Source organism: Gymnoscopelus microlampas (genome assembly GCF_963454915.1).
Source record: "Gymnoscopelus microlampas genome assembly, chromosome: 6".
NCBI classification, from domain to species: Eukaryota; Metazoa; Chordata; class Actinopteri; order Myctophiformes; family Myctophidae; genus Gymnoscopelus; species Gymnoscopelus microlampas.
This window is the reverse complement of record NC_139943.1, coordinates 24,445,185-24,472,684: the sequence shown is the minus strand read 5'-3', so window position 1 is coordinate 24,472,684 and position 27,500 is coordinate 24,445,185. Positions and strand designations below refer to the sequence as shown.

General features: G+C 42.6%; 1 protein-coding gene across 2 annotated transcripts in view; it reads right to left on the bottom strand.

Moving 5' to 3' along the window:
- The window catches only part of lrp5 (low density lipoprotein receptor-related protein 5), a 73,316-nt gene that overhangs the window by 24,773 nt on the left and 21,043 nt on the right, over nt 1-27,500 (bottom strand). For both annotated transcript variants that reach the window (XM_084059292.1, XM_084059293.1), the window contains exons 4-11: nt 22,607-22,675; nt 19,447-19,575; nt 15,059-15,255; nt 14,012-14,143; nt 12,127-12,215; nt 10,259-10,477; nt 9,992-10,080; nt 9,442-9,613 (exon numbers count right to left, since the gene is read on the bottom strand). In XM_084059292.1, the coding sequence (XP_083915418.1) occupies nt 9,442-9,613; nt 9,992-10,080; nt 10,259-10,477; nt 12,127-12,215; nt 14,012-14,143; nt 15,059-15,255; nt 19,447-19,575; nt 22,607-22,675 (1,096 nt within the window). The remainder of the gene's footprint in view (nt 1-9,441; nt 9,614-9,991; nt 10,081-10,258; nt 10,478-12,126; nt 12,216-14,011; nt 14,144-15,058; nt 15,256-19,446; nt 19,576-22,606; nt 22,676-27,500) is intronic.

The window sequence follows — 27,500 nt, the reverse complement described above, 5'->3', positions numbered from 1 at the left end:
ACACACACACAAACCTGCTAAAACAACAGCGCACCTCTGTTGTTTTAACAGGTTTTTAGCGGAATCGTCACCCTCTCTACGCCTTGGGTTTGAGAACAGCACTTCCACATTCCAGTTTAGTACGGGGTAATGCGGTGCTGTAAAATGACAGATGTTGTCCCATGCCATCACTATTGTGTTAATTACAATATTAGCTAATAATTGTCTTAGCCATACATCAATATGAATCATACCGAACCCATTGTTTACAAAAACTGGTCCAACTGACTTAGAACAAAAGCAAGCATGTTGTGTTTTTTCTTTCAAATTTTTTAGCAGCCAATTATGATTTTTTACCCCTTCTATTCCCCAATTTAGTCGTAGTTTAGTAGTTATGCCAATTAATTCCTCCCACTGCTTGTCACTGGTGTTGTACCCTACTGGCTCACCTGCCAGTGAGGAGCCCCCACTGGGAGGACATAGTAGAGCCTTTGTACTACTCCTCCCGCTCAACATTCCCCGTTGCAACCTGTTCTCCCTTTTTGCCGCTCTGTCAGTAGCCCTGGAACGTGAAGTTTTGACATGACGGGACGCCATGACGACGTCGCATGTTGACAAAACTATGCCTAAACCTAACCCAAACCCTAACCTCACAAAAATATACCTAAACCTAACCCTAATCCTAACAAAAATATGCCTAAACCTAACCTTAATCCTAACCCTAACCTCACAAAAACTATGCGGAGAGAGAGACAAAAAAAGTCCCACGGTGGGATTCAATCAATCATGGGAGATTAAGGTTACTAGTTTAGCGTTGCTACCAGGTACGCCACTGAGGCACCTGTCCAATCCCTTGATTCGAGTAGTATTTGAAGCTCCAATGCGTGCCTTTTAGTTGTTGTAGACCTATAGTGACGCATTAGAGACCGGCAATAACTGACGCCTATTTGTGAAAATGTGTTGACAGGTGCCACCCCAGCCCGGAGGAGTATGTGAAGCAACATATATCACCCTCCCTACTGGCTTGTTTGGTTGTTTAGATCGATCGCCATTCCACAAGTCCACTCATTCACTTCACATCTGTCTCCTGTAGACTGTCTTTCTCTCAGTCGCGCGTGACTCCCGCTGTGATCTTCTAGATAAATATCAAACATGTTTGAAAATGATTGGGACGGCCCCGAACGTCTGTGAGTAAATCGGAAAGGTTTAAGATTGGATCTTTGAATAGCTCACACTAAAGGATAATCTTGCCAGATAATCGCTCCCGATCTAAACTGGGGTAAGGAATGCCCCATATCTTGTAGCGTGCGGTGTGCGCCTACCTTAAGAATGCCAAAACAAAACCTTCAGCCAGTCTATTTATCACCTGAATAGATTGACTCATAGTAGCTATTCATTACCTGAGTATCAGCAATCTGGAGACAGGCCGACGCTAATGCTTGCTTACTGATGTCCTCTGAAAATGTTACATGACAACAGTCATGTGTCTGGAATTTGTAAGACCTATATATAAATGTAAGACTTTCTTTAACTTTTTTGTCTTTATAAGGCCTTATTTGGACATAAATGAATGTAATATGTTTTTAATAATTTAATACTTCCGCAGACACCCTGGTATATACTGTATCTATGCATGTGTGTCCTCGGCTAATCTCACAAACCACTACAGTCCAGGGGTGTCAAACTAATTTTAGGTCGCAGGCCAGACTGGTTAAAGTGCATCTTATCTCAGCATCTCAGCATCTTATCTCAGCATCTCAGCATCTTATCTCAGCATCTCAGCCAGACTGGTTGTGTGCGACTACAAACAAACATCATGCACGCCATGCACATGCACAATTTTTCTGTGTCTCAGTCAATGCTATAAATACAAACTGTTTGACCTTACTAATATTGTTTGAAGAAGAGTACATAGCAAGCAAGTGATGCACGAGATACTTTTTTTTGTGTGAGAAACGGCAGAGACACGAGGCTACAGCAGAATCCTACGTGTGGTACTGAATATCAAACAGGACAAACCAGTACCAACAAGTGTCTGTACGGGAGGCTACCAAGAGTATCAGAGAAGATACAGGTAGCAATCAGGAAGATGAGACTAGCCGGTCACTGCTATCGACACCGGGATGTGCCAAAGACAGATGTTGGTGTGGAAAGCAGCAACGAGCTGGCCAGATGTATGGAGAATCGAGATGAGCAGAAACGCTGATGGAGGGCTCGTCTGAGGACGAAGTAGAGAGAAAAGAGAAAGAGAAAGAGAAAGAGAAAGAGAGTGTGTGTGTGTGTGTGTGTGTGTGTGTGTGTGTGTGTGTGTGTGTGTGTGTGTGTGTGTGTGTGTGTGTGTGTGTGTGTGTGTGTGTGTGTGTGTGCGTGTGTGTGTGCGTGTGCGTGTGCGTGTGCGTGTGCGTGTGCGTGTGTGTGTGTGCGTGAGTGAGTGTATTGCAGACAGTGAGAGAGAAGAAAAAGATCCAGCAAGACTGACATCAATGGATAGATAGATAGATAGACCTTTATTGATCCCACGGGTCGCCAGAGGCAGCACAACAGTTACAAATATACTGAGGAAAAGAATACTGTGAAAAAACAAAAATCAATATGACACAGATTCACAGGGAAGCCGCACCATTATTAGACCCTGTCTTGTTTTTGCAAGTGATTTCAAATGCCAACCTGTATTGTGTGTGTGCATGTGTGTGCGTGAGTGCACGTGTGCACATATGCAGGTTTGTTTGTGCACACAAGAATTGATTTAAATGCCTATCAGTTGTATTAGTAAGTGTGTGCGGTGAGTGTGGGTATGTGCATGTGAACATGCTTGCATATGTGTGTGTGTGTGTGTGTATACGTAGGTGTGTTCACACGTTTGTCTATATGTGAGTGTGTGTGTGTGTGTGTGTGTGTGTGTGTGTGTGTGTGTGTGTGTGTGTGTGTGTGTGTGTGTGTGTGTGTGTGTGTGTGTGTGTCTTGGCCAAGCCGCCGGCCCAATCATTAGCATAGCCAGTGTTTTAAAGGGAGGCCCCAGCATTTTATAAAGCCATCTCAAATCGTCTTTCACGGCTCTGAGAGAGGACAAAGCACGGGGTAGCAAAGTGGCACTCAGAGGCCAACCTTCAAACAAAACTTTGTTTCAATCTTTTATTTCATCCTTCATTGATCCTCTTAGCTATGCTCAATCCCACAGGTGACAATCAGAAGCACTACAGAGCAGAACCAAACAGAACAGATTCTTTCACCATGTGAGAGAAGCAGATAAATAGCAAACCGTATTACTTTATTCCGTTGAAAATGACATTTTCTGTCGAGCGTCAACCGGCAGTTTTTCGCCAAAGCATAAAATAGGTTTAAGATGGCTGACTACTGCAGAAAGGTACTGCGCCTTAAAAGGAAATTCCATCATATACCCCCCGAACCCACTCCCCCCCCGCCTGCTTTCTAAGGTCTACCTCACATACACCCATCCACACACATACACATACACATGCACACACCATATGGCTCCACAGTGTGAATGAATGGCGCTACGCACGGTCAATCTGCATAATCACACAACAAAGCAGCCGTTTTGTGCGTCTGAAGAAAGCAACACATCAGTCAAAGCAGCGGACGCACACACATGCACACGCGCACACACACACACCAAACACTCCTTGTGAAAGGAGGGGGTCTGTGCGGCAACTTCAGAGGAGTTTTCTTTCCACTGGGATGGGGGGTGGGTTCGGGGCGGGGCGGGGTGACGAGGTTGCAGCGGGGGAGTCGGATTTCTTTAAAAAAAGAGACTTAAAAACAGATGGAGAGAAAAGGGAAAAGAGAGAGGCTGCGAAGAAAGGGGGCACAATTCCTTCACTGTTGAAGGAGAAAGTCTTCTGTCTAGGTGCCAGTAATTTATCATTCTCTCTCTCTCTCTTTCTCTCCCTTTTCTCTGCTGCAAGGTAAAGTGTTGGAGGCTGTTCAGTTTTCAGCTGGCTGGCAGGCTTACATCACCAGGGAATGGGCCTTACAACACATACGCATACACACAGGCATGTACTGTACGCACACAAAAACGTGCATGCGCGAGCTCGCACGCTTGCACACACACACACACACACACACACACACACACACACACAGTTTAACATTTGCTTGCATTTGACGAAACAGTGTTTGATTTGCTATATCATGTTCTGCACTCTGCATAATACAGTTCACTCTTACTATAAGTGACAATAAAAGACTAAAGACTTCTATCCACAAATCTACAATATATTTTGTATCAATTAATAATACCACACATTACATACTGTGTTGAAGTCTGGGGAAACACTTATAATACATTAAGCAACCCAATATACATACTTTTAAAAAAAGCAATAAGAATTGTTAACAAAGTTGACTATGAGCCAACCAACACATTATTCATAAATTCATACAGTCTCAAATTCAGTGGACTTTGCATATAATACATATAATGTATAATGCATACACCTAAACCCAGTTTGAGAGTTCACATAGTCAGTAAGACAGATTTACACTCTTAAATTGGCAGCACATTGATAGATACAGCACAGTGTAGAATAGGTGCATGTGTAGCAGAGTGGCTCGGAGTCTCTGCCTCTGACCAAATGCCTAATATCTCCCCCAGCCAAGGGGGATACCCCTTTAGGCTAGTGGTTAAGATGCGTGGCTTTAGTGACTTTAGTTTGACTGCCCAGTTCCCTGAATAGCTGTGCATACTGCATAGATGTAAAAGGTTTGCTTATGTTGGAAATGTTTGTACATAAGCCCCAAAATAAAACAGACCCGTAATTTTAGCTGCTGTGGGTTATGAAGTGAAAAAGCTTTGTTTCCATCAATAGTTTAAGTCAAGTCAACCTTTTCAAAATATATCAAAATGACCACAATAAAAAGATATTGATTGGGGACTTACATTGGCACAACTCTGTGATTGCAAAACTTTCAAATTTCTCCTCAACAGCATATAATTTGATTTCACCTTCACTGATTTTATCTCAGTGAATGGCCTACATCTCAACTCTAAAGACAGATATAGACGTATATAAATGTGTAAAAATAAATGTGTGAAAACGCACACACAAAGACACAGGCAAATGCGTGCGTCCACGTACACCCCAGCAGACACACAATGCAAACGTCTTCACACCCAGAAGCAATTTCTTTTCAACGACACAAGAAAAAAAGAGAGAAAAGTGGGAAAAGTCTTTTGAGATAGACCCTTTCACCCTGAGAGAGAGAGAGAGAGAGAGAGAGAGAGAGAGAGAAAAACCTCCCATTTTCAATTGGTAAGCATTCAGCCAGAGAACGCAGGCATTCACCTCCCGCTCCCGCTCTCTCGCTCTCTCTCTCTCTCTCTCTCAGCCTCTTTTTTCACCTCCTCCCTCACCATTTCTCTCCCTCTTACTCTGTCTGCTGTGAAGACAAGGTAAACACTAGTAAACCAGTCGGTGTTGTTTAGATACCAGACACCACGTCACGGTGACGAACAGCATTGCAACAAAAAAGCAGTCCGTCCACACACAACACACATTTAAAATTAAAAAAAGAGAGAGAAAACAATAAATGGAAAAACACAATAGATGGAACAAGAAGGAGAAAGCGAGAAAAGAGAAGAGAAGCGAAGGGTCATTAGAGTTAAGTCTATAATGAGCATGTGTGTGTGTGTGTGTGTGTGTGTGTGTGTGTGTGTGTGTGTGTGTGTGTGTGTGTGTGTGTGTGTGTGTGTGCAGCAGCAGCACTATGCACTGCAGTACGCCCCCCACACACCCTCTTCAGTCCTATTCAGTGTGAGGAGCAGAATGGAGGAGAGACAGGGGAGGCCTGCATTAGGAGTGTTTAGTGAAAAGAGCAAGGACAACTAAACACAATCCTCAGCTCCCAGCCCCCCTCCTGCCTCTTCATCTGAACTCCATACTCTACTGCGTCTCAAAAGTGGGATGGAGGGACCTCCAGGGGACCTAGGCAGGGTTCCCTGGGGGCCCCCTGGCAAAATGGAAGGTAGTTTCCCTTTTAGCTGGTTATTTTGCTCACTGGATGTTAGAGCAAGGACAGACTGGCTATTGGTTTTACTCCTGCCGTTTGATTGATTGATTGATTGAAATTCTTATTAGGCAAAATAATGTAAAACAACAGTTACATTTATAATACTTTTGTCTAAAAGGTCCGACCCAAAAAGTCCTTGCGGACTTGTTTCCGTTGGGGTCCTTGAATTAATTTCATAGACATATATAGAAGCAGCCAAACAGTTCAAAAATCAACAAAAAAGAAATACAGTGTTGGCCACATATTTTCAAAGTGGGGACCATGCAGGCTGTTTGGCATGGACAGGTTTTTCATGACATTTCTGAACAACTGAAATTCTGATCAATTGTGAGATTGACTGGTTGAAGTTTCACCAGGCGGAGCAGGAAATAGACAGAAGGGTGCAGCATCCACTGTTCATTTGTTTATCTTGTTTGGGTAGATCTCTCACCGCCCCTCACACTTCAGCCTCTCTCTGTCTAATTCCGGCCTATTGCTTGGTCATTTGGCTGATGCCTACAAAGACACCAATCACTTGGCAGGTTTTTCTTTTAATAGTATTTAAACATCCAATTTGGGCTAGATTAAAAACTAAACAAAAAGAAAACAGTGTGGGCAGGGACAATTTGGGACTTTGCAATTATGGGAAGAGCAGAAATGTAATTTTCTATCATGCCATTAAAATGGAAACGCTCATCCCATAACGACGACCTACTTGCTCCTGCTGGGGACATTTGGCTCAACCCAGCTGATCGCTGCCCACAAGGTGCACGGAGCGGTTAGGTTTCTTGCTCAAGCACACTAAGACCAGTTATATTCGACACATTGCTGGCCAGGCCTGGAATCGAACCTGGGACAACTGCTCCCCAGGCGGGCTCTCTAAACCATTTAGATATGCCGCTTCCTAACATCTCATAGGCTTTAATCCTAAAAGTATCCACTAACATTGGTTAGAGAAGAAATAGGGTAGTAAATCTTGGGGGTCAATACTCACAAAACAGCTCATCAGCTCACTGCATAGTGCTGTTGTTTTATGGAACTTTCATATTAGCCACAGCAACCAACTGGTTAAACTGCTTGCATAAGATGACGCACTCTTTAGTGAATAATTTAAGATTTCATAATGTATGTGCATTCTCTGAGGTCTTATCTCCTGATGGTGCCTAATAGCCTATATATCACTGTGTCCACTGTAAAGTACATTCCAAACCTGAAAGGCACTTCTAAACACTTTCATCCACTAGCTACCAGACACATTTTTGATGGGTTTGGCTAAAAGGTTTGTCAGCGCGTGTGTAGACGCTTTTTGGTGAGTTCCGTGCGTTAGGATGTATCAGCCACTGTGGCAGGTGAACCATTTGCAATTTATAGCCCCAGTGCTTGCAGGGCAATGTCAGTCTGTCAGGGACCGAGTTGGTCGGAAGGAGAGACACAGGGAAACGTGGTTGTTGGTTTAAAAGAATGTTCCTTTTTTTGGTATTTTATTTTTCCTTTTGTGCTTTGCTTCAAAATAATCAAACAATAAATGTGCTCAAAATAAACAAATCAAACTAAATAACTAAACAGAGAAACACAACTGAACTGAAAACTGGACTAACTAGAATGACACAGGAGGTGGACATATATAGGGATGGGTCAGACCACTGTTAACAAAAAAGGGGGAAAAGACAAAGACTACTATTAAACACACACTCAAAACCCCTGCCCCACCCCATGGTACAGAGGGACTGTGGTGCAGTCCAATTTGTCCAGATTAGCTGTATATCTGTAGCAGCTGATCCCCTCTGCTTTGGCCAGCCCATCATGTCCATATATGTCAGTCAGCAACCTCCCACAGAACTGGTAACTCCAAAGAAAACTCAGTCAAATCAAATGCAAATAAACTCATAGAAAAACAAACAATAAATTATGTAATTTCAACTTGTTAATAATGTTCAGCTTAAAATAAACACACTAAATGTATAAACCAAAAGGAAGAGTTACCATACATTATAGTCTATGTGTGGCTGCTGAGTCAGCCATCACACAGTCAGTCCGTCTAATACCTTGGTCGCAAACAATACATCTAAAATACTCCTGGCTGGAATTGCTCACCAGAGGATGACCCTTACTGATCTTGTTGACCCAATGCTCTTTCCTTTAGCGCAATTCAATTCAATTTTGTAACGAATGATAATCTATTCCGTCCACGACGGCATGCCAACTTGAACAGCGTATTTAACGATGCGCAAAGCCATCGGCTGCACACATATGCTCCCTTGTCTGTGTGACAATGCCCAGGCAGGGGACAGCCAAAGTGGAGGATACCTTGCAGCAGAACACCCCCAACACACACACACACACACACACACACACACACACACACACACACACACACACACACACACACACACACACACACACACACACACACACACACACACACACACACACACACACACACACACACACACACACACACACACACACACAACAATGCCAGTATGCAGCAAATGTTATGTGGTGGTGAAGATACGTAGATTATATTGTGTCAGTGGAATATGCTGTGCTACTTGGTTGAACGATTTAATACAACTATAAAAGAGCAGAAGCACATATAATTCATTAGAGCATTGCTGAACAGAGCAGAACACATCAGATCAGCTGCACACACACACACACACACACACACACACACACACACACACACACACACACACACACACACACACACAAACTGTTTTTTATTAGGCAGGCAGGCAGTCAGTCAGTCAGTCAGTCAGTCTGTCTGTCAGAGAGCTGTCCAGAAAAAAGGTATTGTGTGAGCATAAGTATTGACCTCAAGTCAACTCACGCCCGGACTACACCAGGCTTTTCAAAGCGCGCGTATGCGTGGAATTTACTGCACACGTACAGCGCATTTGGAAAGATCCAATTGATATCAATGATACCGGCTACACCAGGCACGCGGATAATGCGAGCCCCGCATACGCAAGCTTTAAAATAGGATTGGATCTATAAGTGCGCGTATGCATATGCGGGGCTCGCATGTGTCACACACACATTCTGGTGTGTGCTGGCCATCAATCTCAAAGGCTCAAAACCGACGGTAGCAACAACAACGCAGAGTTGTAACAAACTGTAACAAAAACACAGCACTGTAACAAACTGTGACAAAACACAGCACTGTAACAAACTGTAACAAAAACACAGCACTGTAACAAAGACACAGCACTGTAACAAACTGTGACAAAAACACAGCACTGTAACAACCTGTAACAAATACACAGCACTGTAACAAACTGTAACAAAAACACAGCACTGTAACAAACTGTGACAAAAACACAGCACTGTTACAAACTGTAACAAAGACACAGCACTGTAACAACCTGTAACAACAACACAGTGTTGTATAAGTCAGCAAATTAGCTTTTCTGCTGACATGATTAGAGGTGAAGTGGTTTCTCCTACCTCTATCTTGTCTGTCTTAGCATCTCCCCAGTACAGTTTTCCAGAGGTGTAGTCGATAGCCAGGCCGTTGGGCCAGCCCAGAGAGCTGTTCAACAGAACCAGCCTTTCAGTGCCATCCAGGTTGGCTCGCTCTATCTTCGGACGCTCTCCCCAGTCTGTCCAGTACATGAAGCTGGGAGATGCAGAGACATGGATTGAGAGAGCAAGAGAGAGAGAGAGAGTGAGTGAGTGAGTGAGTGAGTGAGTGAGTGAGTGAGTGAGTGAGTGAGTGAGTGAGTGAGTGAGTGAGTGAGTGAGTGAGTGAGTGAGTGGTAATAATATGCCACTGACTTTTGTCATACATTTTGCAATACTATATAAGTATAATATACAATTAAAGTATTATGTAATACAAAGACGCTGTTACAACACACACACACACACACACACACACACACACACACACACACACACACACACACACACACACACACACACACACACACACACACACACACACACACACACACACACACACACACACACACACACACACACACAGTGGACCTACCCATTAACGGGGTCCAGGACTATGGCTCTTGGTTCATCCAGGTTTTCAGAGATCAGGATTTTACGGGAGGTTCCATTTAGTCTGGTGACCTATGTTACCATACGACAATTATAATTACACAGAAAATCACCCAACCCTTTACCCATGAATGAATTATATTAATAAACACAGTAAAATCTTAATGTATTCATTTGTAATTACAAGAGTGTACAAATATACATTTCCAGTTACTTTTAAAGTGCAGACAACATTAAATAATTGATTTACTTCAATGCGGTCTGTGCCGGTGTCAGTCCAGTACAGGTTCCTGGCAACCCAGTCCACAGCGATGCCGTCTGGGTGGTTGATCTCCGTGGTCACCAGCGTTGTGGCATCACTGCCGTCGATGCGGGAACGGCGGATGGCCTTGACCTCATCGTCCGTCCAGTAAACATAACCTTCCACCGGGTCGTAGTCTATGGCTATGGCATGGCGAATGTTATGCACCTGCAACAGGACAGGAGATTACAATATTTCAATTCAATTAAATCTTTTCAAACCCCGGAAGATCCATATCACAATTAAAAACACAACACAAAATAACAGAAAGGAAAAGAAAAAGTGAATGCAAATAGCCCACATTGTTCAGTTTCTGACATACAAACATGTGCACCAATGGTTCCACAGTCTAGAGGAGAACCTGACAGAACTGCGTATAGGGTCAGTTATGATAGGGATGATGTCATTTACTGACTCAGATGCCCTACACATAAACCTATAAATAAGGTTACGTAGCATAGCAGAGCAGGTTGGTAGCCCGACACTAACAAACATCTGGCTTGCTTGCACTGGAGCTTCTTGGGGCTCTCAGCAGTCATTATATGGTAGAACCTTTTCTCTTTTTAACTTTTGCTGATATTTTCAAACAAGCTACCAGAGTGTATGTGAGTGTATGTGAGCGACACCAAAGGTGGGCAGTATACAGTGGTGTACAAAAGGTTCTAAATAGAGAGAGATCTTCACAGGTACTGAGCACATGCGAAATTTGCAACACAGCATGTCCACTTCAGCATACCAGCTTCCGCGCTGTCTATATATGCCCTTGTCATCTGAAAGGTCATTGGAGATAATATGGTCCAAATAAGTAATCTCACTGCACACACTACGGGCAGTTCCAGCCAGATAGAAGTCAGGAAAGGTTGATTACAATACACCATTGGTTTTCAACATGGGGTCCGGGGACCTCCCCAGGGGTCCTTGAGGGGGGCTCCAGCTGATTGATAGTTAGTAACCAAATGGACCCTTAGGGGTCTGTAACTACAAATGCCATATGACCATATGGACCCCTTGAATGTGTACCCTCTATGTGGTAAATGCGCAGGTTTTTCAGCTGTTCCACGGCTGTATATCCACTGCGTGATTAAATAGTCCTAGGCGGCTACCCTAATCTAAAATCACATCAAAGGATTTCCATCATCATGGATAATTTTGAACACTCGTTACACTTTGTTACAGAGGTTAGTGAAATTTGAAACGCTGCGTTGATGTATGAGTTGCTATTGCAATGGTCTAACCATCCTCTAAAAAGACGTGTATCATGGCACAAGCAGTGTTTGCACACAACTGCTGCCCTGAAAACAGGTGACAGCAGACGCATCAGTTTAAGACGGGGCGGCCATAGCTGGGTGGTTAGTGAGCACGCCTAGGGAACCAGAGGCCCTGGTTGCCCCAGGTTCGATTCCAGGCCATCCCAGCATATGCGTCGATGAAATGAAATTTGTCCCTGAGCAAGACTCTTAACCCCTAATTGCTCACAGGTTCTCATTGGAAACAAGACCACAAGGACTTTCATGAACGACCTGTTAAAAGGAATTATCCTTATCCTAGACCGAGTCCATTGCTCTATATCGACTGAATCCAATCATTTGTATTCTCTCTCTGTGTGTACCATAACGTGATGTCCATTTTCTTTGTGCCAGGATTTGTTTGTACGCTGTACACAGCGTTTCTTCTGTCCACTTGGCATGCCCTGTCCCAGAAAGTCTGGTACTTGTGACTTTGGCTATTCAGTGGAACCTGAATAGCCAAAAAATTAGGCCAGAACATAATAAAACATAATACAGCAGAATAGAATAGACAGTGTGTTTATACAGTACCTGTAGTACGATGTCAGTGAAGTCTGGTAGGTCCAATGAAATCCTCCTCAGGTCAGTTCGGCGGGCCAACAGCAGAACCTGCTCAGCTCCTGGAAGTGGAAACAGCAGAAACATAAGTTCTGGGAAAATCCTTACACCACAGGGTAGATTATTGTTTTTTTTTGTTAGTTACAGAATTCATAGGCTAGCTCTAATTAAAATCTAGACATTCATATTTATTCTAAAGCTGACAGGACTTAGCCCTAGCTTACATCCTCATTATTGGGGTTTTGGATGAGAATGGGGTTAATACAAACTACTACAGAATACTGCTTTTATCATTTATCTTTTATTTTATTTTATTGGACTTATATATATATATATATATTCATGAGCCAAACTCAAATCCTGTAGGTCAATCAGCTCTCTCTCTCTCTCTCTCTCTCTCTCTCTCTCTCTCTCTCTCTCTCTCTCTCTCTCTCTCTCTCTCTCTCTCTCTCTCTCTCTCTCTCTCTCTCTCTCTCTCTCTCTCTCTCTCTCTCTCTCTCTCTCTCTCTCTCTCTAATCTCTCTCTCTCTCTAATCTCTCACGCTCTGACGCTCACATGGCCAGCTGCAGCCCAACAACCAATCAGCATCAGGCTTCCATCAGGCCAGAAACCAATCACATTTGACAGTCAGTAAACGGTCCCCTGTTTAACTATACGACTGGAGCGAGGGAAGAATAAATGAAGAGAGAAAGAAAGAAAGGGAAGGAGGCAGCGTCTGTGATTCCAATCTTTTCCTCGCTCCACTTCACCTCAGACACAAAGCGTCCTTAAAGACACCCCCCCACACACACACACGCAGACACACAAACACACAAACACACGCACGCACGCACACACACACACACACACACACACACACACACACACACACACACACACACACACACACACACACACACACACACACACACACACACACACACACACACACACACACACACACACACACACACACACTGCTGCCACCACGATAACAAACACCTTCAATTTAACCAGCCAAGCTCAACAAATTAGAGACATAGACGCTTGCTCATTTTCTCTTACAAATACACACACATGAACACAGGCGCACGCACGCACGCACGCACGCACGCACGCACGCACGCACGCACGCACGCACGCAGGCAGGCAGGCACGTACACACACACACACACACACACACACACACACACACACACACACACACACACACACACACACACACACACACACACACACACACACACACACACACACACACACACACACACAGGGTTGAGTCTGACAAAGAGGTATTGTGTTTATATTGTCAACAGGCTTTGAGTGACTGGATGGCATCCTTCACTCAAACTTAATGCATTCATATTAGGCCTAATGGACGGACACACACACACACACACACACACACACACACACACACACACACACACACACACACAAAGAGACATAGACAGACCGGCAAACACAAACAAGCTACCAGAGTGTATCTTGTGGCAGTAGAATAAGGCTCTATTGTTTTATGATCGTGGGAATCAATATGGCTGCTGGTTAGTTTCTGCCCCCACTTCTGGGGAAAGTTTCACTTGCGTGCAATGGGAATATATATATATATATATATATATATATATATATATATATATATATATATATATATATATATATATATATATATATATATATATATATATATATATATATATATATATATATATATATATATATATATATATATATATATATATATATATATACATACAGTATTGGCTAGTGGGGTTGTCTCCTCTAAAGTTTATGTTTAGATTTCCAGACACCCTGTTGGTTTACAGGTCACACAGTGTGTCATATTGTGACAGTGTGATATGCTGGCTTCTTCCGTACCAGGTTTGCACGTCTTGCCGTCCTCTTTGAGCTGCACTCCGGTGGGACAGGCGCAGCTGTAGAAGGGCTGGACGGGAGACAACAGGCAAAGGTGGCTGCAACCTCCATTATTCTCACTGCAGGGAGTCTGGACTGGAGCGGCAGAGAGATGGAGAGAGACAGAGAGAAGGAGGCGAGGATGAATAGAGAGTGAGAGAGGCGGGAGGAATAGAGAGAGAGAAAGAAAAACATAATTACATAGATATAGGATTGAAAGGACAGTCACTAGCTTTCCAATCCTGATAGCAGTTCCTAATCATTGCCTTTGTGTTTCCACATCCTGTCAACACTTCTTCCAGTTTACTTTATTTCTAAATGTTATGATTCTTAATGGCGTCTGTCTCGACGTCAGTCCATCCATCCGTGTGTCTTTCTTTACATCCATTTAAACAATCTGCCTATTTATCTCTCTACCCAAACACAGTGCTGTCAGCATTCCTCTATAATCCCATTCAAATTTGTATTATTCGAATATATTCGAATAAAAATGTTCTGTGTATTTTGTGAATACTCTGTATTTGTGATTTTATTGGTTATTGCTGTCTCTGTTTTATATGCAGAGCGACGACGTTCATATTAACTTGCTGTGTGCAGTGCATGCATTCAAACTTTATTGTTGATCATGCGTGACGTGATTAAAGCATTTGTTTTCACATCGGTAGGTCAGGAAAAGATTCGGTAGGTCCTTCGATTCGTTACTCAGTACATTTATGGAGAAAATGTTTTAAACAACATTAGAATGGCAATTACACAATTTAAACAACATTTGAAGATTATACAGTCTTTTCATATTTGAATTATATTCGACTCCCAAATTTCGTTCTGACAGCACTAACACACACACACACACACACACACACACACACACACACACACACACACACACACACACACACACACACACACACACACACACACACACACACACACACACACACACACACACACACACACACACACACACACACACACACACACACACACACACACACACACACACACACTTACTATAGGGTTGCCTTTGCGGCCCCAGGACTTGGATGTCCATGGGAGAGTAAATGCCACTGAGTATTTCTCTGGTCTTGTCTCCGCTGTGTTTGTTACAGGCGTGGATGGAGCGCGTCTGCCAGTCTGTCCAATACAACGTCTCATCAGACAGCGTCAGGGCAAAGGGATGGGTCAGCGTGCCCTCAACCACAGTCTCACTGGAAGGGGGTGAAAACAAAAGCACACGTTTAGTTAGATGCTGTGTGTGTGTGTTTGTATTACTATACTTGCGAGGACCAAGTATAGTAGAATTTGAAGAAATATACATTGTGAGGAACGTTTTCCTGGTCCTCACAAGACATTTTTTAGAGATACGTTTACAATTAGAAAAACATTCAGGTCAGGATTAGACATTTAGGTGTCTTAGAGGTTAGGTTTAGGGATTGCTTAGAGTTAAACATGATTTATACTTAGTTGAGCGTCAGTGTCGTGCACCGAAAAACAGACGATCTATAAGCCCACAACGCGTCGCGCTGCGACGCGTTGTGGGCTTGTAGATCTGCTGTTTTTCGGCTTAAGGCTTACGGTTAAAAATATATATATATTTTTTAAATGACATAAAATGGCTGTCCTAAAGCGTTGATGTCCTCACAAGTAAAGTAATACACACGTGTGTGTGTGTGTGTGTGTGTGTGTGTGTGTGTGTGCGTGCGTGCGTGCGTGCGTGCGTGCGTGCGTGCGTGCGTGCGTGCGTGCGTGCGTGCGTGCGTGCGTGCGTGCGTGCGTGCGTGCGTGCGTGTTTGCATTTGCAGTAGCTTAACCACTTAAAACTATTTTGTGTGGTAAAAAGAAAATGTTAAATAGTGAAAAACAGCCCAATGTACAAGCTCTGTAAATGTTTTGGCCTATAACAACACGACTGAAATAGGGACACCGGGTTGAAAGCGATAATAAGAAAGTAAAGTGACATCAATCAACATTAAGATGGAGGGAAAGAAAACTATAAAATAACATGAAGGATGAAAGTGTGTTTGTGTGTGTTCCACATTGTATGTCAAAAGAGAACATGTTTTAAACCATTAACCCCAGGAAAGCATCTGTGTCATTTTAGATTTTAGCTATAGCAACATAAGTTTCTCAGAAAACTCTTAGGATTTAGAACAGTGGTTCTCAAAAATAGCAGATGTACAAGCTCACACAGCGTGTTACGAAACATCTGCTATTGCTGAACTTTTTTTTGTAAATCTTGAAAGTGTTTGAAATATTTTATAACACAAATCTTCTCTTCTGGGGGTCCCTGGCACAGATGGAGGGTCCGCCACCAATACATGGGGGTCCTTGGCACAAAACAGTTTGAGATCTACTGATTTAGAAGGCATTTGTAGAATCGGCCTCAGGTCTTAATGGGTTAAAAGGCGAGTAGAAATCCTTTCCAGAGTTAGAGTTTATTTTAGTAACACATGCAGGCAAACATACAGACAAGGCACACGCGCTTGCGCGCCTACATGTGCACACACATACTTGGACGGCGGTTCAAAGGAGTCTTGTGTTTAGAATATCAATACTGCAGAAACCTGCCTTCATCAATCATGGTTTTAAGTCTTGCTACGTGAGCGTGTGTGTGCGCGAGTGTGTTGTAATACCGTGTGTGGAAGGCCAACATAGGTTAAGGTGAAAAAACATTAACTAGCTCCAGATTTCACTGCTCCGCTGTGTTTAGTGTGTGCATGCGTGCGTGCGTGCGTGCGTGCGTGCGTGCGTGTGTGTGTGTGTGTAGTTATTAAAAAAACAGCAAATTGTTTCATTACTCAGAGCTGTCAGACACATTCAGATGAAAAGGGCCTCTCTCTCGCCCTCTGTTCTCATCTCCCTCTCTCTATTTAACACTTTCTCATTCTATCAATGTTTTATTCTCTCTCTCTCTCTCTCTCTCTCTCTTTGAAAAAGTTTGGGAGATTTTGAATACTTTTTATTTATATTTGAACACAAATCTTCTCTCATGGGGTTTCCTGGCACCAAATCTTTTCAAAAGGGGGTCCGAGGCCAAATACATATTAATTTGGGGGTCCTTGACATGAAAATGTTTGAGAACCAATGCTGTATTGTATGTACAGTAGTTACGCGGTCCGAAAATGCCACAAAATGCAACAACATTTCTCATCTTTTTTTTTTTACCAATAAACTGATTCTGATTCTATAACTCAGACCATTAAACCCAAATTGTATATCAATCCCCCCCCCCCCCCCAAAAAATAAACATTCAGAAATTCTGGTGGTGCATTCAAATCCTCCATAAATAAAATTGGGCGTATTGCTGACCGATGACTAAACACTGACAGGACGGCACTGACTGACCTACAGTACAAGGGAGTATGGAGAAACCATCTGAAATGTTTTCCAATGCTCTGAGGGCTGCATGATCTGCGGGCCAAAGTCAATGTTGTACCATTATGAGTCCTCGAGAATATTCCTGGCCAAAATGTACGGCCCTCTATCAGCAGTTGTGTTGCAAAAGTCTGTCCGTTAGTTAGACTCTAACTAACAGACTGACTTTTGCAACACGACTGCAGATAGAGTCCAAGAGTTGAACTGTATGTCAGTGACGGAAGAAGCGCTCACATGTTTTACTTGAGTAAAAGTATCAATACTGCAATGTAGATATACTCTGTTACAAGTGGACGTCCTGTATTCAAAATGTACTTGAGTAAAAGTACAAAAGTATATCGGCATCGAAATATATTTAAAGTACCAAAAGTAAAAGTACTCATTGTGTAGAATGTCCCATTTCACAAGTTCAAAATGTATAAAAGATCTTTTGAAAATATCCGATCCACAAGCTCACAATGCGTCGCATTGCGACGCATTGTGATCTGCTATTGTGATCTGCTATTTTCAAATGGCCAAAATATATATACGGCTCAAGTGGTTAGTATGTTTTGTAATAATAATCATAAAAGTAACTAGTAACTCAAATTTTCAAATAATTGCAGTGGAGTAAAGGTACAATATTTGTCTCTGAGATGTAGTGGAGTAGAAGTAAAAGTACTCAAGCAAAGTACAAATACCTATTTTAAGTACAGTACTTGAGTAAATAGTTACTTTACACCACTGACTGTATGTCAGTTCATCCGCCTTGCCAAGTCAGATTGATCAATGTTAGAACTGGGTCAATGTGTACTACATTGCCCCAGTTCTAACCAGTTCTGGGGCAATATGTACTACTAGGTAGTAGGTAGTCACTTAGTTGTACATAGATCATAGATGTGTGTAATGCGTCCATTACGTCGTCTTGCATGTATGTGAGAGAGAGAAAGCCTGTCTATCAGAGCCGCATCACATTCTCCCAGTTTTATTTTATTCACATGTGCAATCAGTTTTAACACAATCAATATGTGGAAAGGGGCGGAAATTGCCAGAATAAAAAGCAATTGGGCTGTACAATAAGAATGGGATGAGGGGGGGCTGGAAAAAAGGACAAAGTTAAGGTGAAAGATTGAGACAGAGAGGGGAGTGGATGGATGGCAAAATAGATGGCCAATAGATGGACAGAGAGGCACAGACTGATTGGTTTCTGAATGTGGGCGGGCAAGAAACGCTGCATTGGAGTGGCAGGGGTCAATCAGAGTGAGAAAGAGAGGGAGAGACAGAGGCACAGAGAGTGCGAGAGAGAGAGAGAGAGAGAGAGAGAGAGAGAGAGAGAGAGAGAGAGAGAGAGAGAGAGAGAGAAGCCATAGGGCTGTGTATGGTGCAGTGTGTTTTCATTGGGGCCTCCACACCAGAGCTCTGTTTGTGTTGGACAACTCTCACATACTCTCATTCTCTCTCCATTCCTTTCTCACTTTCTCTCCTTCACTGTGTCCCGCCTGCCCTGTTTTTCTAGCCCTCTCCTCCTACTGTACTAGCACTGCTGCACTCCCTCTCTCTTCTTCTCCCCTCTTCATCCTTTGCCTCACACACACACACACACACACACATTCCTACTCTACCTCCATTAGCTGTGTTATGATGGAGGTTCAACAGGGTTAGTGTGAGTTCAGGTCCATCTGTGGGACATCAACAAGAGGGCCCTGTAGGTAGAGTGTGTGTGTGTGTGTGTGTGTGTGTGTGTGTGTGTGTGTGTGTGTGTGTGTGTGTGCGTGCGTGCGTGCGTGCGTGCGTGCGTGCGTGCGTGCGTGCGTGCGTGCGTGCGTGCGTGCGTGCATATACATATAAGTGGATCTGTGTCTAGGCGTCTGAATAAGTGTCCTCACTCAAATACACATTGCCCTATCTTTCTCCTCAAAGTAAAAAATCTCTCAGATTCTCCCTCTCAGTCTCTCTCTCTCTCTCACACACACAGAAACACGCAAAGTCGCAGACACACGCACACACACACACACACACACACACACACACACACAGCTCCTTACCGTGACGATCCATCCAGGTTAGCTCTGTGGATGAAGCTGAGCTTGGCGTCGGCCCAGTACAATTTCTGCTCCACCAAGTCTATAGTCAGACCATTAGGCCAGTATATATCCACATCCACTATCACTTTCCTATTGGACACGGACAGAGGGAGAGAAAGAGGGAGACAATCAAAATGAGCTCTAAGAACAAATCTTTTTCCAAATCCTAGAAAACATTTTTTTTACCTGATAATCTCTGAAACACAGATGGACAAATAACGTGACATCCACATAGCATTTCATAACATTAGGTGGAACAGCAACCATATAACTCCAATTTGGATTTAAAAATAATAATAATAAATATAGCTGCAAGCAGCGATAATACGGGGCCAGTGAATAGAGAGAGAGAGACATGGAAATGGAATAGATTGAAGAGAGAGAGAGTGACATGGAAACAATAGATTGATGAGAGAGAGAGATGGAAACATAATGGTTTGATTGGACATCTCAACCTATTGCCATTAACAGGATTCGAACCCTCAACCTTCAGACTAATAGGCTGCAACACTACCTATAGTGCTATAGCTTTGTCCAGGCTGATATTGTCTGTTGAAGATCATAAACTCTTGCCTTATTTCATGAACCAAGCCCCTGTTTCACTAACACTAAGATCACTCGTTCACAAACCATTTACCAATGAAGAAATTGTACCAAACCATGAAAAGTTGTGAGATTGTATCAGCTATTTTCAGAATGAAGTATGTCATACGTTGAAAAAACGTACTCTCAAATAAGCATTTCAGGTTATCTTTACCATTTGCAGATGTATTCATTGATACAGTCATGTTGTTTGCAATTCAACTTAAATGAAGTCTGCATCAAGTGAGGCTTGAACTGGCGACCTTGAGATTGTGAGGCATTCATTTAAGGGAGACGCCATTGGCCCAACAAACAAGTAACTGTGAAAAAGGAGATCACACAGATGATACAGTTCCACGCAAATAGCTGAGAAATCCTGGGTTTAAGTGTTTTTCAAACTGCTCAAAATTGCGGACAATCTAAGGGCGGAGCTTACTGGTCAAAGCGATACGTGTGTTCCTCATGAGTCAAGGCACATGTGTAAGCAAGTTTCACGACTTTCGGCCAAATGAGGCATGACTTATGCCTGTTTAAAGTCTGCCTTTTCAAAAAATTGCTATAGCGCCCCCTTTTGGCCAATTGGAGTGAGATTGGTTTCAGTGATATTTGGAATGACCCTGTACATTTCTGCCAAGTTTCAAAGAAATGTGAGTCTGCATGTATGTTTTAGGCACAGATGAATAATTTTCATAAAACTGTAATAGTTAAAATCTATCTCCTCCTGGGATTTTTGAGCAATCTGCACGAAACATTTTACACATGAACTTTGGACCACTGCCTACAAAAATATCCAACGGATTTTCCATAAGTGAAAAAATGCAGAAGTTAGGAGCCAATGACTGTTTTTCATATAATTCAAAATGGTGGGCGATCTAAAGGTCAGAGGTCAAAAGTCAGACCACGAAAGTTGTCGGGCATGAAGAGACGCATGTGTGTATCGAAGTTTCATGGTTGTAGGTCAAACAGGGCATGAGTTGTACCTGTTCAAAGTTGGCACTTTCAATTGAGTGCTATAGCGCCACCCTTTGACGAATGAGTGTGAGAATTATTTCTTGGTAGTTTTTCATGAGCATCTACCATATGGCCGAGTTTCGTATAAAGCGTATGCACGGTTAAGCCAGAACTGGCAAAAACAAGTATTTTTCAAACTGCTCAAAATTGCGGAAAGTCTAAGGGCGGAGCTTAATGGTCAAATCGATACGTGTGTTCCTCATGAGTCAAGGCACATGTGTAAGCAAGTTTCACGACTTTCGGCCAAACGAGGCATGACTTATGCCTGTTTAAAGTCTGCCTTTTCAAAAAATTGCTATAGCGCCCCCTTTTGGCCAATTGGAGTAAGATTGGTTTCAGTGATATTTGGAATGACCCTCTACATTTCTGCAAAGTTTCAAAGAAATGTGAGTCTGCATGTATGTTTTAGGCACAGATGAATAATTTTCATAAAACTGTAATAGTTAAAATCTATCTCCTCCTGGGATTTTTGAGCAATCTGCACGAAACGTTTCACACTTGAACTTTGGACCACTTTCTACAAAAATTTCCAACGGATTTTCCATAAGTGAAAAAATGCAGAAGTTAGGAGCCAATGACTGTTTTTCATATAATTCAAAATGGTGGGAGATCTAAAGGTCAGAGGTCAAAAGTCAGAGTGTGAAAGTTGTTCAGCGTGAGGAGACGCATATGTGTATCCAAGTTTCATGGCTGTAGGTCAAACAGGGCATGAGTTGTACCTGTTCAAAGTTGGCATTTTTCAATTGAGTGCTATAGCGCCACCTTTTGACGAATGAGTGTGAGAATTATTTCTTGATCGTTTTTCATGACCATCTACCATATGGCCGAGTTTCGTAAAAAGCGACTACACGGTTCAGCCAGAACTGCGAAAAGTGGCAGAAGAAGAAGTGACAGAATAATGCGAATAACAATACGTGTCCAGAGCAGAGCTCTGGCCCCGTAATAATATGTAAAATATTAAAGTAATCAGCCTACACTGAGTTATTTATACACTGACAATGTCTCCCATGAAGCAAACAGTGTGGTGTGGAGTAAAAGAATCATCATGTCCCTGGAAAGCAGTGAGGCAAACCACTGATCACAGGCAATAAAATGACAAAAATACCCAGAAAAAAAATACTGCAAGGACCGTCCGCTCCCACAAACAGAAAACACCACATACATCAATGAGCAAAAAGAAAAAGAGAAAAGAAAAATCTTCTAATCCGGACACATTTTTATTCTATAATATACGCGCACCGAAAATGGCCGATCTACAAGCTCACAACAGCTCGCAGTGCAATGTTGTAGATATTTTTGGTGTGTGACACCACGCACAACAAAGTATATCAAGCCCTTACGGGTGAGGTTTGTTTCTGCAGGACCATGCCGATATACGTTCACAAATATGTGACTGTACATAAAATGAAAACGTCATAGAGTGGAACAGTATGTAAAATGGATGTACTGCACCCAGAATGGTTATGGCTGAAACAGATAGGTAGGCAAACAAAGGCTGGTAGGCTCGTTAGCTTTGGTAGAACAGTACCTGTTGCTGCCGTCCATGCCAGCGCGCTCTATCCTTGGCTCCTCCCCCCAATCGGTCCAATACATGTAGCTGGAAACAAGGAGAATGGGGAAAAATAGAGTTATACACTTTATATATGTGCTGAAGAATGCGTGTCACTCTCAATTCTTAATGTCAATTGGTGTAAAAAGAATACAGCATGCAGGATGTTCATAATATTGATAGAATGATAGGTTCGGTGGTTCCTCTAGTTGATGAGATCTCTTCAGGGTTCTTACGTTCAAGGGATTTGAGCCCTCAGAACCCTCTGGAAGACCCACAATCCTGATTACGGGGCCAGAGCTCTGCTCTGGACACGTATTGTTATTCGCATTATTCTGTCACTTCTTCTTCTGCCACTTTTCGCAGTTCTGGCTGAACCGCGCTGTCGGTTTTTACGAAACTCGGCCATATGGTAGATGGTCATGAAAAACGATCAAAAAATAATTCTCACAATCTTTCGTCCAAAGGTGGCGCTATAGCACTCAATTGAAAATGCCAACTTTGACCAGGTACAATTCATGCCCTGTTTGACCTACAGCCATGAAACTTGGATACACATATGCGTCTCCTCACGCTTAACAACTTTCACACTCTGACTTTTGACCTCTGACCTTTAGATCTCCCACCATTTTGAATTATATGAAAAACAGTCATTGGCTCCTAACTTCTGCATTTTTTCACTTATGGAAAATCCGTTGGAAATTTTTGTAGAAAGTGGTCCAAAGTTCAAGTACGAAACGTTTCGTGCAGATTGCTCAAAAATCCCAGGAGGAGATAGATTTTAACTATTACAGTTTTATGAAAATTATTCATCTGTGCCTAAAACATACATGCAGACTCACATTTCTTTGAAACTTTGCAGAAATGTACAGGGTCATTCCAAATATCACTGAAACCAATCTTACTCCAATTGGCCAAAAGGGGGCGCTATAGCAATTTTTTGAAAAGGCAGACTTTAAACAGGCATAAGTCATGCCTCGTTTGGCCGAAAGTCGTGAAACTTGCTTACACATGTGCCTTGACTCCTGAGGAACACACGTATCGATTTGACCATTAAGCTCCGCCCTTAGATTTTCCGCAATTTTGAGCAGTTTGAAAAATACTTGTTTTTGCCAGTTCTGGCTTAACCGTGCATACGCTTTTTACGAAACTCGGCCATATGGTAGATGCTCATGAAAAACTACCAAGAAATAATTCTCACACTCATTCGTCAAAGGGTGGCGCTATAGCACTCAATTGAAAGTGCCAACTTTGAACAGGTACAACTCATGCCCTGTTTGACCTACAACCATGAAACTTCGATACACACATGCGTCTCTTCATGCCCGACAACTTTCGCGGTCTGACTTTTGACCTCTGACCTTTAGATCGCCCACCATTTTGAATTATATGAAAAACAGTCATTGGCTCCTAACTTCTGCATTTTTTCACTTATGGAAAATCCGTTGGAAATTTTTGTAGGCAGTGGTCCAAAGTTCATGTGTAAAATGTTTCGTGCAGATTGCTCAAAAATCCCAGGAGGAGATAGATTTTAACTATTACAGTTTTATGAAAATTATTCATCTGTGCCTAAAACATACATGCAGACTCACATTTCTTTGAAACTTGGCAGAAATGTACAGGGTCATTCCAAATATCACTGAAACCAATCTCACTCCAATTGGCCAAAAGGGGGCGCTATAGCAATTTTTTGAAAAGGCAGACTTTAAACAGGCATAAGTCATGCCTCATTTGGCCGAAAGTCGTGAAACTTGCTTACACATGTGCCTTGATTCATGAGGAACACACGTATCGCTTTGACCAGTAAGCTCCGCCCTTAGATTGTCCGCAATTTTGAGCAGTTTGAAAAACACTTAAACCCAGGATTTCTCAGCTATTTGCGTGGAACTGTATCATCTGTGTGATCTCCTTTTTCACAGTTACTTGTCTGTTGGGCCAATGGCGTCTCCCTTAAATGAATGCCTCACAATCTCAAGGTCGCCAGTTCAAGCCTCACTTGATGCAGACTTCATTTAAGTTGAATTGCAAACAACATGACTGTATCAATGAATACATCTGCAAATGGTAAAGATAACCTGAAATGCTTATTTGAGAGTACGTTTTTTCAACGTATGACATACTTCATTCTGAAAATAGCTGATACAATCTCACAACTTTTCATGGTTTGGTACAATTTCTTCATTGGTAAATGGTTTGTGAACGAGTGATCTTAGTGTTAGTGAAACAGGGGCTTGGTTCATGAAATAAGGCAAGAGTTTATGATCTTCAACAGACAATGTCAGCCTGGACAAAGCTATAGCACTATAGGTAGTGTTGCAGCCTATTAGTCTGAAGGTTGAGAGTTCGAATCCTGTTAATGGCAATAGGTTGAGATGTCCAATCAAACCATTATGTTTCCATCTCTCTCTCTCATCAATCTATTGTTTCCATGTCACTCTCTCTCTCTTCAATCTATTCCATTTCCATGTCTCTCTCTCTCTATTCACTGGCCCCGTATTATCGCTGCTTGCAGCTATATTTGTTATTATTATTCCTGTGAGATCTATCTTCCAGGTTAGTGATCTTCAGCAAAGCGTTGTATCGCTTTACTAAATAAGCGATTCTCAACTCCTTGTTCTTCACGGAGGAACCTAGCTCCTCAATGGACTCTTTCTGCTCAGCTACGGATGTTTTTAAAAAATGGCAACTGTAGGGCGCAGCTCCTTTCCAATGTTGTCAATCTTCACCATTAGCTTTTCCTCCATTCCACGCAGCACAGGATGCATAGCTTCGTTCAGCAATGGCAGGGGAATCTCTTTCATTGTATCTTTCAAAATAGGCTGCATAAAAATAAGAACACTAATCGACCTTCAGCAGTTTCTTAGACGTTTAAAATTATTCATAGCGCTGTACAGGCAACAATAATGGACTTCTAATTTGTTAAATAAGTATGCGCCTCCTCAGAGTTCAACAAACGCGTCCTACTTGGCCGCCAGCTTCCCGGAACTCCCATTGAAATAAATAGTTGAACCCATCAGATTGTCTGTAGGCCTCAATTAAAGCCTGGAGCTTGATTTACTTAAGGGGCTTCCTTCCAGACTGACTACCTCATCACCACCAAGCTTATTAGCTAGGGTATGCCGATCTTGGATGTCTTCCAAACTCCCACATCTTGCATGCTTGAGACCTGTGAGCATCCTACTAATGACGTCTACAAAGCTGGCATAAATCATCTTATTCTATGGACTCTGGAATCCAGAAGATGCAGAGCAAGTCTTCCTTCTTTGAATCCTTGGTTTCGTAGGTGACGTCGTACAGCGCATAGCGGCAGTCGTCTGCAGGCAGCATCTCTATAAAGTGCTGGTAGGGGTCCATGACGGTGGTTCCTATGTCTCCCTGTCAAGGACAATCATCTCGTTGTCCTTGCTCACGCTGAACATCGTAGCTTTCCTCCTCTTCTTCTCGTCCCCAGCCTTATGGATCTTCATGTCATTGACAATGGCATTTACTTCAGCTGACACTTTTGATTCTTTTCATTCCGGAGGCCATTGCTTTAGTTACCTCAGGTGGTGGATTGGGTTGTAGAGTCGCTTGTGGGAATAGTTTGTTGAGCCTGTTAGGTCTCATTTGCCTCTCTTCTGATTCGTTCCAGGTGTCTGATGTTGACCGTTCAGAACTGTATTTGGTGGTGATCTCATGTCACATGTCATATCCTCTGTAACAGTATATATTCAGATGATACTATGTATTCAAATGACATAATATAATATATAATTTTGTATATTATACTGTAACTTTTGACCATATTTCTAAGGGAATATGTGAGAGAGACATGGTGGATATTGGATTGGGGGAGGGTATAGTATTGGTGTTGAGCTTGTTGTCTCCACTCATTAGAGTTAATATGAATTCAAATAGAATGAATGGGTCCTCCCTGTCCTGTTTAAAAAAGAAGATGAAAAGGCTGCTAAAAGTCCTAAAATACTGTACTCTGTGTGTTCCTTGAACCATTTTGGACAGTTCAATTAAAGGAGACCCTAGAACAGAACACACAAACAAAGGTTTCACTAAGTTACAATTCTGTCTCTCTTTCTTCTCTCTCTCTGTGTCTCTGTCTCTGTCTGTCTAGCCATTTGAAAGTTACGGTACGTCCGTGTTATTGTAATGTGGTGAACTCTGCCGGAGAGCAGCTACTTTCCACGCAGATACTTGACTGTAAGTAGAAAGATTACAATAACAACTCCCCAATCTGCTCTATGTATTACTGGGAAGGACAGGAGAGGAGAAATAGAGAGAGACAGAGAAAGCAGTCTCGTTCCTGCATCATAACCACTGTCAGGAGAAGATATATTAAATACTTTATTTCCGGGTATTTTGCCTTTATTTCCCTATTTTATTTTCTGTCCGTCCAGCTGTCCTCTCTATTTTTCTTTCCACTCTTGATTTCCAGTCATTCTGTCTCATTTTACATTTTATGTATAAAAAGAGAACAGAATTCAAACTCAAAACCTAAAGATTGAATTTGACCACCATAACAGACCAGATGAGAGAAATACCAACTGTGTTTTGTTATGTAAAGAATAGCATATACAATGCAGTGAATGCACATTATGCGCGTGCGTGCGTGTGTGTGCATGCGAGTGTGTGTGTGTGTGTGTGTGTGTGTGTGTGTGTGTGTGTGTGTGTGTGTGTGTGTGTGTGTGTGTGTGTGTGTGTGTGTGTGTGTGTGTGTGTGTGTGTGTGTGTGTGTGTGTGTGTGTGTGTGCGCGTGCGCGCACGCCTGCGTGCGTGCGTGCGTGCGTGCGTGCGTACGTGCGTGCGTGCGTGCGTGCGTGCGTGTGCTGACACAGTTTTAGAGTAACAGACAGATCAGCATTCCTTTGGCCAGTGGGGT